This window comes from Scardinius erythrophthalmus (genome assembly GCF_964197995.2).
Source record: "Scardinius erythrophthalmus genome assembly, chromosome: 19".
Taxonomy (NCBI): Eukaryota; Metazoa; Chordata; class Actinopteri; order Cypriniformes; family Leuciscidae; genus Scardinius; species Scardinius erythrophthalmus.
In genome coordinates this window covers 12,930,240-12,942,929 of record NC_138239.1, presented here as the reverse complement: position 1 = coordinate 12,942,929, position 12,690 = coordinate 12,930,240, and the positions used below count along the sequence as shown (strand labels likewise).

General features: G+C 35.8%; 1 protein-coding gene across 1 annotated transcript; it reads left to right on the top strand.

Annotated features, from left to right (window-relative positions):
* Positions 1-12,457, top strand: LOC308679820 (organic anion transporter 3). The gene is made up of 10 exons (XM_081347577.1): positions 1-473; positions 554-654; positions 742-896; positions 2,245-2,413; positions 2,490-2,592; positions 2,685-2,815; positions 4,388-4,605; positions 4,753-4,861; positions 10,750-10,980; positions 11,500-12,457. Exons 1-10 carry the CDS (start codon positions 243-245, stop codon positions 11,591-11,593), a joined length of 1,542 nt encoding a protein of 513 aa, XP_081203703.1. The 5' UTR covers positions 1-242; the 3' UTR covers positions 11,594-12,457.
* Positions 12,458-12,690: the final 233 nt, after the last annotated feature.

The window sequence follows — 12,690 nt, the reverse complement described above, 5'->3', positions numbered from 1 at the left end:
ACTGGTGGTGAGAGATTCACTCTAGGAGTCCAAAGTAACCAACAACATGTGATATTCACATAATCAGAAAGACTTAGCCTACAAAGGATGGAGAGAAGACGTCTTCAGAAGTCCCAGTCATGTCAGGAACATCACGTTTCAAATGCTGACTCTCAGGGAATAATAAGTGCTCGTTCTAACCGTAAGTGTATTTAGGGATACAACTCCTTTATAAGGGAACTTTACTTCCGAGCACCGGCGAAATGAAGACGGACGGCGCTTGTTGTCGGTTTGTTGGTCCACTACAAAAACACGTTTATTTGATTCTTACTTTACCGATATTTTTCACAGCCTTTACATTTTTCGTGGATGTGTTTACGTTACACATTACGCCTTGTAGTGAGAATATAGCGAAGTCTTTGAACCACAGAGTGGACATTAATATTTCCAACATCACAGCAAGTCGGACGGAGAATCACAGCGACCCCACGAGTGTGAGTAATTAAGATTGCACAATATATAGACTATTTAAAGCGCAGCACAAATTACAGCTACTGTATATGTTTTGCCATAGGGTGACACGTGTCACGAGGCTAATCATTTTTCTCACGGGAAAGCGACATACATGACGGGTTTACTTATCGGCTCTTTATTCGGAGGTGCTGTATCTGACAGGTTGGTATTCGCCCCTTTCTACCAGACGCTGTGCGGACTGAAGCGTACGAGTTAATAACATAAAGTGTATTTTCTCCCTCCAATCAGATATGGAAAGAAATTACTACTCATTTGCTGCTCAGCGGTCCATGCAGTCGCTACTCTTATAGTGGCATTTCTGCCGTATGTGCCCGTGTACCTGACTGTCCGCGGCATCAGTGGGGCAGCCTGTTGTGCCATTCACATCTGTACCTACAGTTTAGGTAATGCTTATGTGTCTTCTTATTCTCTATTAACACTGGAGGACAACAAATAGACCATTTAAAATAAACTAGAATAAAGGTGGTCAGTCTTTCACCTGGAAAACTACTTTTCTACAATGTAAAAAAATACATTTGTTTTTACATTGCCTTAACTCATCAAAATAAGTCAAGCAATTTTCAAACTTTATTATAAGTTATACAAGATTCAACTCATTTTTTAAGTCAGTTTAATGTAATTTAAGTTTAAATGACTTAAAGATCCAAGTTGAGTGTAGGGGAGAGCGGGGCACAAAGTAACGCTTTTTGACTTTCTCAGTTTGTGTAAATCTACTCATGGTTCAGACTAGTATTTATTTTTTCCCACATGTCTAGTACAATAATGTGGTTTTGTTTTATTAATACAGTATATACTTTTTTCTGGATATACCCCGAAAGAATGGAAGTGAAATGTGACAACATGCCCCATAGGTGCGGTACATTGTAACACGTCAGGGGCACATTGTAACGACATATGATATTACAGCTTAAAATGTTATCTGATCTAATAAAAAAAATATACAAGACAAACTAAAATATTTTCAAAATAAAATACAATTAAAAAAACTTTTTCATATAAAATAATGGCAATTTTTAATAATTAAATATAAACTCATTTTTTAGTTTTGACTACGAACACATGAAAACACAGCTATACAACATAGTTCAAAACAAATAAATAATTAGTAATTTCTGAACATTGACTCTCAGTCTTTATTCAACTTTTTCTCACGTTTTCTCAATAAATTAATAAAAGTATAGAATATAATAGCATATTTCTAATAGGGGCTCATTGTAACGCAGTGTTACAACATGCCCCCGCCTGCACAACTGGGATTTAAACCCTGCTAGTGTCTAGTTAGGGAAGTATTACAGAACATGTTAAATAACATATTGGAGATTAAAATAATATCAGATTTGTCTAATTTTAAATAAACACAAAAAATAGAGATGAAAAATTAACTTAAGAAATTTACTTTTGCTATGGTTTAATGGATATCTTCCAAAAAAATATATAATTTTGGCGCAATTTTTTCTCTATATAGTGTTGATATGGCAACTAGTAAATGCACCAAGTTTCGTCATCCTAGCATGTGTGGAAGTATTTAAAACAAGTTTGTTACAACTAGCCCCGTGTTACGTTGTGCCCTGCGCTCCCCTACTTAAATTTTAAAGGCAGCAACTTATTTTTTTCCTCAAACTTTATATAGCCAATAGGCTATGTCAGAATTTTACAACATAGATTGAGTACAGACTATGACTTGACAATGAATTTATGAGGCCTGATAAAAGTGCTTATCTGGTTTCTCAGGGGTTGAATGGAGCCTGCCCAAGTATCGCATCTGGCCCCCCACCCTGTTTTCTTTCATCTTCAGTCTGGGAATGATGGGATTGGCCGGTGTAGCTTTCTTGACCAGTGACTGGATGCAGTTTTATCTGGCACTGGGCATCCCTCAGATCCTCTTTCTGCCTCTTTATTTGTTAGTAGAACAAACACAAAATCTTCAATGCATGTTAAAGTGTGTTGCATTATTTATTTATTTTTGCAATTATTAGTTTTCTTCCAGAATCTCCTCAATGGCTGCTTCTTAATAAGAGGATGAAAACATTAGAGGGCTATCAGAAAAGAAGTCCTGAGGACAAACACTACTTGGATCTTGTAAGACGCAAAGTCGTACTCTAGAATTGCTCAAACGTTTGGAAAGTGCATGCAACATGAAAACGTAAATTGTACATTTCTTTCATTGACAGCTTTTGGAGTCTGTGGACATTGAGAAGCAGAAGTCACTCACAGAGAAGACCTCCACTAAAACAGAGTCTAATTTCGCCAACTTTACATCACATACTATACTGCTGCGCCTGTTTATCATGAGTTACATTGGGTATGGAAGTTTAACTCTGGTGATGCAATTTCAGTTATCGGTTTCATTTTCACTTTTTGAAAGTACGTTGCTGTATTTTAAAAGTAGCATGTATGTTTTATGATCAATAATTTATGACAACATATATTTTTACATTGCATTAACTCATCAAAATAAGTTAGGCCATTTTCAACTTTTTTTATAAGTTATACTAGATTCAACAAATTTTTAAAGTCCTTTTAATGTAATTTTAAGTTTAAATGATTTAAACATTCAAGTTGAGTGTACTTTAAAGTTAAGGCAGCAACTTTTTTTTTAGAGTGAACTACCACTTTGCCTCGGATGTTTCCAAACTTTATATAGCCATATAGTCCAGTCATTTTATGAAAAAAGATTGAACAAATTGCAACAGAAGCAAACTCAACTGATTTTATATCCTCAATATGTCCTGAGTAAGGAAAAAAAAAAACAGAAGAATCCCATTAGGGGAAAGTTTCGAAAAAGACCCAAATATAGCCTATTCATACGCCTATTCATTCTTTTTCTTACGTGAATATGGTACAAATTTTAACCTTTTGATATCTCCATGAAAATTACTGTGTTGATTACTTGCATCAAGACAAACAAAAAATGTATTACAAGTTTTTTGAAATTGTTTGTTAACATGGACAAGCGGTGCATAATCTAATTACGTATGTGCTAATTTGCATAAATACCACAACAGATCTGAACATTTGGTATAGCCAGCTGAAAATATCTTGTTGAATCTTGTTGACACATAACAGTAAAATACTTAATGTTAAGGTCTGAATGGAACCCATTTAGGGTACCCATGAGCATGAATACATAGAGTCAGGAAGAAGTACTTTAGAAACCAGCCTTTATTAATTATTATTGCAGAGATGGCGTTTGGGGCTGGGTCTGTGGGATTGTTTCTGGGGATTCACTTTTTATTTTACCTACCTTTTGTCTTCGGCATTCTCCTTACCATTGTCTCCTGTTCTTCCCTCAGACTCGTCCCCCAGAAACAGTCCCACGGACCCAGGATTATGCACCGTTTGTCCATGTTAACAAACCATTTCAAAAAACTTGTAATACATTTTTTGTTTGTCTTGTTGCAAGTAATCAACACAGTAATTTTCATGGTGATATCTAAAGGTTAAAATTTTTACCCTATTCATGTAAGAAAAAGAATGAATAGGCTATATTTGGGTCTTTTTCGGAACTTTCCCCTTCTTCGGGGCTTTTTTTTTCCTTACTCAGGACATATTGAGGATGCAAAATCAGTTGAGTTTGCTTCTGTTGCAATTTGTTCAAGGTTGACCCCCATTTTGGCTTAAAATGACTGGACTATTAGGCTATATCAAAATTGTACAACATAGATTTAGTACAGACTTAACACAGTTAAGTTGAAATGACTTAAACATCCAAGTTGATTGTACTTAAAAATTTATGGCAGCAACTTTTTTTCAGTGTTGGAAACATTTTTAATAATTTATTTTCTCTAACTACTGCCAGTATCTGATCATATTCATAGATATTTCTATTATCCACACAGTCCTTTCACACACAGTTTTCATGTTTTTTTCACAGTTTTGCATCTGCTCTCACTTATTATGGGATCTGCTTCAGCGTGGGAAGTTTTGGTGTAAATATCTATCTGGCGCAGTTTTTCTCTGGACTATCAGAGTCTCCTTCTTTGCTGCTTCCATTTCTGTTGAAGCGATGGGGCCGTAGGCCGTTCAGCATGGGCTCGCTGTTCCTTAGTGGCATTTCCTGTATGCTGTCCCTCCTCGTTTCCATGTTCTGCGGTGAGAGACACTGTCTATGAAGTACAATCATCATATGATCATAATCTGAGATTGCTTAGTGCTTAGTGTAGATGCTATATGTGTAAGTTCATTAGAAGAATATCACTCTTACAACTGTTATTTGCAATATTCTCTCTTTCTGAACAGACATGCCTGCCCTTGTTATGACTCTGGCGCTGATGGGAAAGCTGTGTATGCAGTCTACCACCTGTGTCTCTCTGCTCTATGGGATTGAGCTGTTCCCAACTGTAATAAGGTACACAATACCTAGACAGGCCTAACTGATAAAACTCATTATTGATAATTAGATAACTCGTCTCTAAGTTCAAAACACACCTTAGTAATGTCTACCGTGGTAATGTTCAGATCTCTCAATCATTAAATGTGCAAGGACAAACTTCTTTGTAAAGTGTGGACTTAAAAATGTAGACGTTATGGTGCCGAAAACAACACGCACGAACCAGGAAATCCTATTTAAATGGTCTTTAATAACAAATCTAAAAATGCATAGGAGATTGCTTGGGATTTACTGGATAATATAACAAAACAGAAAGTGTTAATTTTGTCAGCTATTTTTAAATTTAGTCTTAGTCCTGTGTCAAACATACTTTTATCTTATTTAGTCAACCCTGTCCTGTTTTTGTTTAGTCAAGTTTTAGTCGACTAAGGAAACCAACAAGGAGATTAACGAGGCTAAACGGTAAGGAAAGACAAGAAACGCAAACACATGAACAAAAAGACAGTGAAACCAGACATTTTCCTGACAGTCTGAGTATTTGCTGATCTATGAGAGTATTCAGTACTAATCAAAAGAACATCTGTGGCATTTCCTGCACTGTTAGAGGGATATTGGATTGTTGATCCACAGTGCGAGACGCAGGTAGACAGAGTAAAATATGCTGATTCATGGTAGACATTATAAAACACTTTTTTTATCAGTTACATAATATTGTGTGGAAAGTGGCAGTGGTGTGTATGTAAGCAAACAGCACAGTACTAAAAAAATGTTCACACACTTAATCTGAAATGTTCAGATAAGTTGCTGTTGCACACCTTGTTGCACAAGATCTGCTGTAATGAGTGGGAAGGCAATGATTGATTGACATTATAAGGCAAGGCAAGGCAAGGCAAGTTTATTTATATAGCACATTCCATACACAATCCAGACTCAAAACACTTCTGTTTAGCTATGCATTTACTGAATGAGCACTGTGCCGCTGTTCATCCGACTGTTTGTACTGTCCTGTACTGTATTTTATTTCTAAACTGTTTTAATTATTCTTATTTCTTTTTAATATTTTAATTTCTTCTATGTAAAGCACTTTGAATTAAGTGCTTTACATATTTGAATGTTACTACTGTAGGAGCACGTCTGATCTCCTCTGGAAGCTGGTTCCAGTTACGGCTGGCATAATAACTAAAAGCGGACTCGCCATGCTTTGAGTGAACCCTTGGTATTTCTAGCTGATATGATCCTAATGATCTGAGTGATCTGTTGGGTTTATATTCAGTGAGCATATCTGCAATGTATTGAGGTCCTAGGCCATTTAATGATTTATATACCAGTAATAATACTTTAAAATCAATCCTAAATCTAACTGGGACCCAGTGTAAAGACCTGAGGACTGGTGTGATATGTTCATATTTTCTGGTTCTGCTCAGAATCCTGGCGGCAGCGTTCTGTATGAGCTGCAACTGTCTTATGGTCTACTCTTTTTGGAAAGGCCAGTGAGGAGTCCATTACAATAATCCACCCTGTTGGTGATGAAAGCATGCACAAGTTTCTCTAAGTTTTATCTGGAAACAAAGCATCTAATTCTTGCAATATTTTTCAGATGATAGTATGCTGATTTAGTTATTGCTTTGACATGACTACTGAAACTAAGGTCTGACTCTAGTGTCACACCAAGATTCCTGACTTGATTTTTAGTTGTTTGACCCCTAGAGTGAAGGTTTGCGTTCACCTTGAGAACTTCATCTTTGTTTCCAAACGCAATGACTTCATTTTTGTCTTTGTTTAACTGAAGAAAGTTTTGGCACATCCAACTGTTGACTTCATCAATGCATTGGCACAGTCAATGGGGCTGTAATCATTAGGCGATAGGGCTAGGTAGAGCTGTGTGTCGTCTGCATAGCTGTGGTAAGCAATTTGGTTCTTTCTCATTATTTGGCTCATTGGGAGCATGTACAGGTTGAACAAGAGTGGCGCAAGAATTGAGCCTTGAGGGACTCTGCATGTCATGGATGTCCTCTCAGACTTTTGCGTTGCATACTCACATAAAAATCTCTCCCATCTAAGTATGACCTGAACCATTTTAGGACTATCCCAGAAAGCCCCACCCAGTTTTCCAGCCGGTCAAGAAGTATGTTATGATCGACAGTGTCAAATGCAGCACTGAGGTCGAGTAGTACCAGCACTGATATTTTGCCTGAATCAGTATTTAAGCGAATATCGTTTATTATCTTTATGAGCGCTGTCTCTGTGCTGTGGTGCGGGCGGAAACCAGATTGAAAATTGTCAAAGTATCCATTCGAGCATAAGAATTTGTTCAGCTGATTAAAGAGAACTTTTTCAATGATCTTGGCTATGAAAGGAAGATTTGAAATCGGCCTATAGTTGCTTAATGGTAAAAACACTTTGTTACAAAGTTTAACTGAATTTGATTAGTTACACTCTTAAAAAAAAAGGTTACAAAAGGAAAAGCAATGCCAGAGCAGTGATGCCATATACAGGTAGGAGAAGCATTTTTGGGTTCCCTAAAAAAAAAACTTTTTTTTTTGTGAAGAACATTTTAATAATCTAAATGACATTTTTGTTTATATGCCATCAATGCCAATAAAGAACCATTATTTTTATGAGTGTAGATGGAGGCGATAGGAGCTTGTTCAAGGTGTAGTGTGCCGTTTTAAATGGAATGTAAAAAAAAATATGTTTTTAAACAGGTTTTTAAAACCTGTCATAACTTACTCATTCTGTCACAAAAAAATCCAGTAACTACACAAACACTGAAAGTTTATTTTTATTTTATTTTGTTGATTTGATATTGATTAACACACTCAGTTTTCTCTAAATCTGAGAATAGTTGAGCTAATCCCATTTATCACACAACATAACAGGAAAAATGTTATGTTTTGGAAGTAAATTTAAAAACACAAACTTTTGAAAACCGGTTTCAAAGTGCAAGTTTCTGAAAATGATAGCGTTATCTTCTCCATGTAAACTACAAAAACGTGTATTTGTGAAAACGGTGACGTTATGTGAAAGCATATTAAGTGTTAAAGGCACAATATGTATTTTTTTTTTGCTTTAAAAATATTAAAAATCACTATATCTATGTTATATATTTTTTAAAGTTGTGTATTTACATTATCCCGACAGTTCCAATTAACTTCTAAATCCAGAGAAATTAATATTTTAATTCGAAGACACGGACCGTGTCTTTATTTCCGTTATGTCGCAGTCAATGGCGTCATATCCGCGTTGTCCCTGATTTCCGCCTATGGTTTCCGCTCGTACTGCCATGGTAACCAGAGCTATGAGCAGAGCTCTCTGATTAACCAAAGCGACAGACGCAGACAACTGAGGAGTTCGCAATGTCTATTTTCACGCTGTTGTTGTTTCGTTCAAACATTATGGACCATGGCAAGCAGACTTTGGATAAAAAAGGAGAACTAAAACGAGAATCAATATCAGCGCGGTGTTTTCGAGATGCCGAGAGCTCCCATAGACAGTACGTCCGAGACTTCGACCGCTTCTACATGTACTTTATTAAACAGGTGAGCACATTTACATAAAACTAATCAATGTTATATAGTTCAACAATGATAAAATGTTAGAATATGATCTGTATGTTATTCTAATGTTGATCTAGCTTACTGCTAGTCTCAAACAGACAAACTAACACATAAATTTCAACACATTCAAATGCAGTTTAGTGTGCTAGTGTAATGTTAGACCAGGTGAAACAGCGCTGCGTTACCTCACAAGTTTAATTTGTCTAATAAACTGACCTGTGAGTAGTAATTCTGCGTGTAGTTCGGTAACGTTAGAATGAAATGTCCATATTCCTTTTATATCCGCGGGAGCTCGCGTCGCGTGTGGAGCTGATAGCTGTCTCTTAGCAATCCCGAACTGCTTCATATCACAGTCATGATAAAAGCATCGATGTATTCAGTCATCCATAAACATTATTAGATCGGTCGGCTTGATGTTGACGACAACATCCATAATTCTTAACAAATGTTGCGTCATCAATCTACGCCTTTGTTATTGTAAAGAGGTTAGCGACCCCTAGTGGAGAAAAATGCCATACTGTACGTTTAGGTCTGTAGGCCTGTAGTGTTTCTTTACAAAGTGACATCGCCAACTACTGGCCTGGCCTGCATAATACAGCTTTTTTTTTTTTTTTTTTTGCAGATTGATGTGAATGGGGATCATTTCGACAATGTTGTCATCTGTACACAAAAAAACGCAAAGGAAAAACGTTTCTATTTTTATTACATCGTTGTCGTGTAAACGTACCCCAAGGCTACATTACATTTACATCTACATTAATACGGATTCATTTGAAAATGGCGTTTTCGTTTCAAAACGCTCTCCTTCCACACTTGCGTTTTCCAAAAGTTTCTCATCCACACTGAAACCTTACTGCACATGCGGAAACCCTCTTAAAACTCACTGAGATGATACAGACGGAACAAGATATAATAAAGGGGAAGTTTTCAATTTGGTTCAAAATACAATATCGGACAGGTCTTCTTCAAAACATACCTCGTTGTCCAACTCTTATACTAAACAGTCTATACTACAATAGTCTTAAACTAAACAGATTGGCCTGTCAGATCCCTGGAGGTCAAGATTTCCATCTAGTAAAGTGTTCTCTTTCTTTTCACGTTCACACTCAATTTTTTTCTTTTGGACGATAAAATGATATAGTCAGTATAGTCATTTCCGATCATGACCCTCTTTGGATTTAAGGTTTCCACAAGTCAGAACTTATTCTAAACAATGGATAATTAGTTCACATTAAAAAAAATATTTTTTCTGTTTTTAGTTCAAAATGGTATGGAAGCTTGTTTCCGCCACAAAATAAAAAAAATAAAAGATAATTGCGACTTTTTATCTCACAATTGCGAGTTTACATCTCGCAATTCTGACTTTATTTCTCAGAATTGCGAGATATAAAGTCAGAATTGCGTGAAATAAAGTCAGAATTCTGAGATATAAAGTCAGAATTGCGTGATATAAAGTCAGAATTCTGAGATATAAAGTCAGAATTGCGAGATATAAAGTCGCAATTGCGTCTTATAAAGTCAGAATTCTGACTTTTTTTCTCGCAATTGCGACTTTATATCACGCAATTCTGACTTTATATCTCAGAATTCTGACCTTATATCACGCAATTCTAACTTTATATCACATAATTGCGAGTTTATATCTCGCAATTCTGACATCTTTTTTTAGAATTGTGAGATATAAAGTCCAATTCTAAGGGGGAAAAAAAGACGGACTTTTTTTTTTTTTTTACCTCAGAATAGTTTATATCTCAGAATTCTGACTTTATAACACGCAATTGCGACTTTATATCATGCAATTCTGACTTTATATCTCCCAATTGCGTGATATAAAGTCAGAATTCTGAGATATAAAGTCAGAATGCTGAGATATAAAGTCAGAATTGCGTGATATAAAGTCGCAATTGCGAGAAAAAAAGTCAGAATTCTGACTTTATAACACGCAATTCTGACTTTATATCTCAGAATTCTGACTTCATAACACGCAATTGCGACTTTATATCTCGCAATTCTGAGAAATAAAGTCAGAATTGCGAGATGTAAACTCGCAATGTGAGATAAAAAGTCGCAATTATCTTTTTTTTTTTTTTATTTTGTGGCGGAAACAAGCTTCCATAAAATGGTGTTGTGTAAACAACCCCTTAGTGTGGACAAAGCCTAAGAGAAATTTCAGTCAGAACTCAAAATGTGTAGTTACAGTGTTTTGCCTTTGGAGGACAGTGTAGCAGTTGCAAATGTTGCAATTTATGCAATGTTGTAATTTATTTTCAACAAAGTACATTATTGTTCATGAAATGCACATTGAATTGAAGTCTCTTCCTCTCTAACAAAGTGTTTTACTCTATGCAGGCAGAAGTGCGTCGGCCTGGTTAGTCTTTGTTACCGAGCGGCCTGCATTATAAATGCGGTGGTGACCCCTGAGGGCGGGATCCCTCTGCCAGCTATGATCTGTTACAGCAGTGGGCCGATCATTGGTGCAGCCCTGTGCTTGTTTCTCCCAGAGACCAGTGGCATCCCTTTACCAGACACAGTACAGGACTGTGAGAAACAGCCCAGACTGAAGCTGTCATGCTCTGCATGGTGAGATGCATGAAAAAATTATCATTTTATTTAAAAAAAAATTAATATATATGTTCAAATTAAATTTAGCATTCTTGGTGAGTGCCTGTTTGTTGTCATTGTATACTTAACCAGCCATATAGAAAGCCAATAAAGAGCTAAGTATATATGATACGGCCCTGAAGTTCTGGTAGCTGAAAAGCTTCTGTTTCATAAGCTGCTGCTGATCAGGTTAAACAAACATGAACATGTACGGAATATTTTGAATTCCAGAGAGGTGAATGGGACTGTATGTCAGAATTGTGTTGTAAACAAGTGTGCCGCACAGCATCCATGTTAAACTTCACAGTAAATGTCATGCCATGATAGCTTTTTATTATCAGCGTGCCATCTACTATATATCAGTGTATATAACCAAAAGATAGCAACCTGTTTAAAGATATAAGGGGGAAAAATTGCAGCCAAATAGTCAATATTTTAATAAGAAGAATAAATACAAATCATTATGAATTAATAAAATGTTTTTTTTTTTTATGTCAGTTTGCCCATGAAGCATAAACAGGAGTCAGATGCTTCTTTTACCAAGGAGACGGACATGAAGAACCAAACGGAATGCAGTCCTCTCTCAGCATAGTCAACAAGTGGACACTTTCCTTGCATAGCAGAAAGTGACTTGTTCATATTATTTTAAATTTCTTTTAATGTCTTTTTTATATCAATTTTGTAAAAGTGAGTGTCTATGCTCAGGATGTCAGCATTTCAAAATGATATTTTAAAGGAATTCTACTATGTAATGTTTTTTTTGAGATGCGTCAATAATGAACTTTACTTCTGGATGAAGATACTGGAACATCTGCCAAAACACGTATTATGGAATCATTCGATGCTGCTATTGATAAATGCACAATTTGTCTTTATAGAGCTCAAAAAACGCACACATTTTTATACATGTTCTCCTTTTAAGTATATAACCTTTGTTTTGTAAAGCTTTATTGACAAATTTACAAAATTGATTTTTTACATTTTGCTCTTGGATCTTTAAAAAGTAAAATGTTTACTTTCACAAAACCACTTGGGGGCAAAGTCTGTAATTCTTAAACAAGTCTTACAATGAAATACAGTTGGTTAAATCATTGTTTTGAACAGCTTGCATAATATACCATGCAACAATCATACTACAGTAATGGCCATGTCAAGATATAATGTGCACATTTCTGATTTTATTAAAAAGGTTATTTACTGGTAATATGGTTCTGTGAACATCCATTGCACAAAGGGTTCTTTAGATTATTAAAATGATCCTCAGAAACTGTTCAGGTGTCTGAGGTTCTTTGGGGAACCCAAAATGGCTTTTCCATGGCATCACTTTTAAAACCTTGATTTTTAAGAGTGTGTGTGACAATCATTGGTACTGCAATGTTATCTAAATGTTTGATTTCTCCTCGAGAATAAAGGCCACTGCTCATGCATGCTGGCTATGGAACGTACAATTTTATTTTCTTTATATCAAAGACACACATATGGTTGTTTGCTGAAGTGGAACAGAATCATTACTAGAACTGAATTATTATGTGTCTTTCTTCTATTTGTCTTTTTTAAAAAAACTTCCAACCCAGCTGCTTCTTAAATGAGTCACTAGTATTACATTTGTGATTTTTGGATGTCTTTACTGTTTCTTTATGAAAGTTTAACAAAGTGGTCACATATTAAGATCCCAGTACAGCAGACATT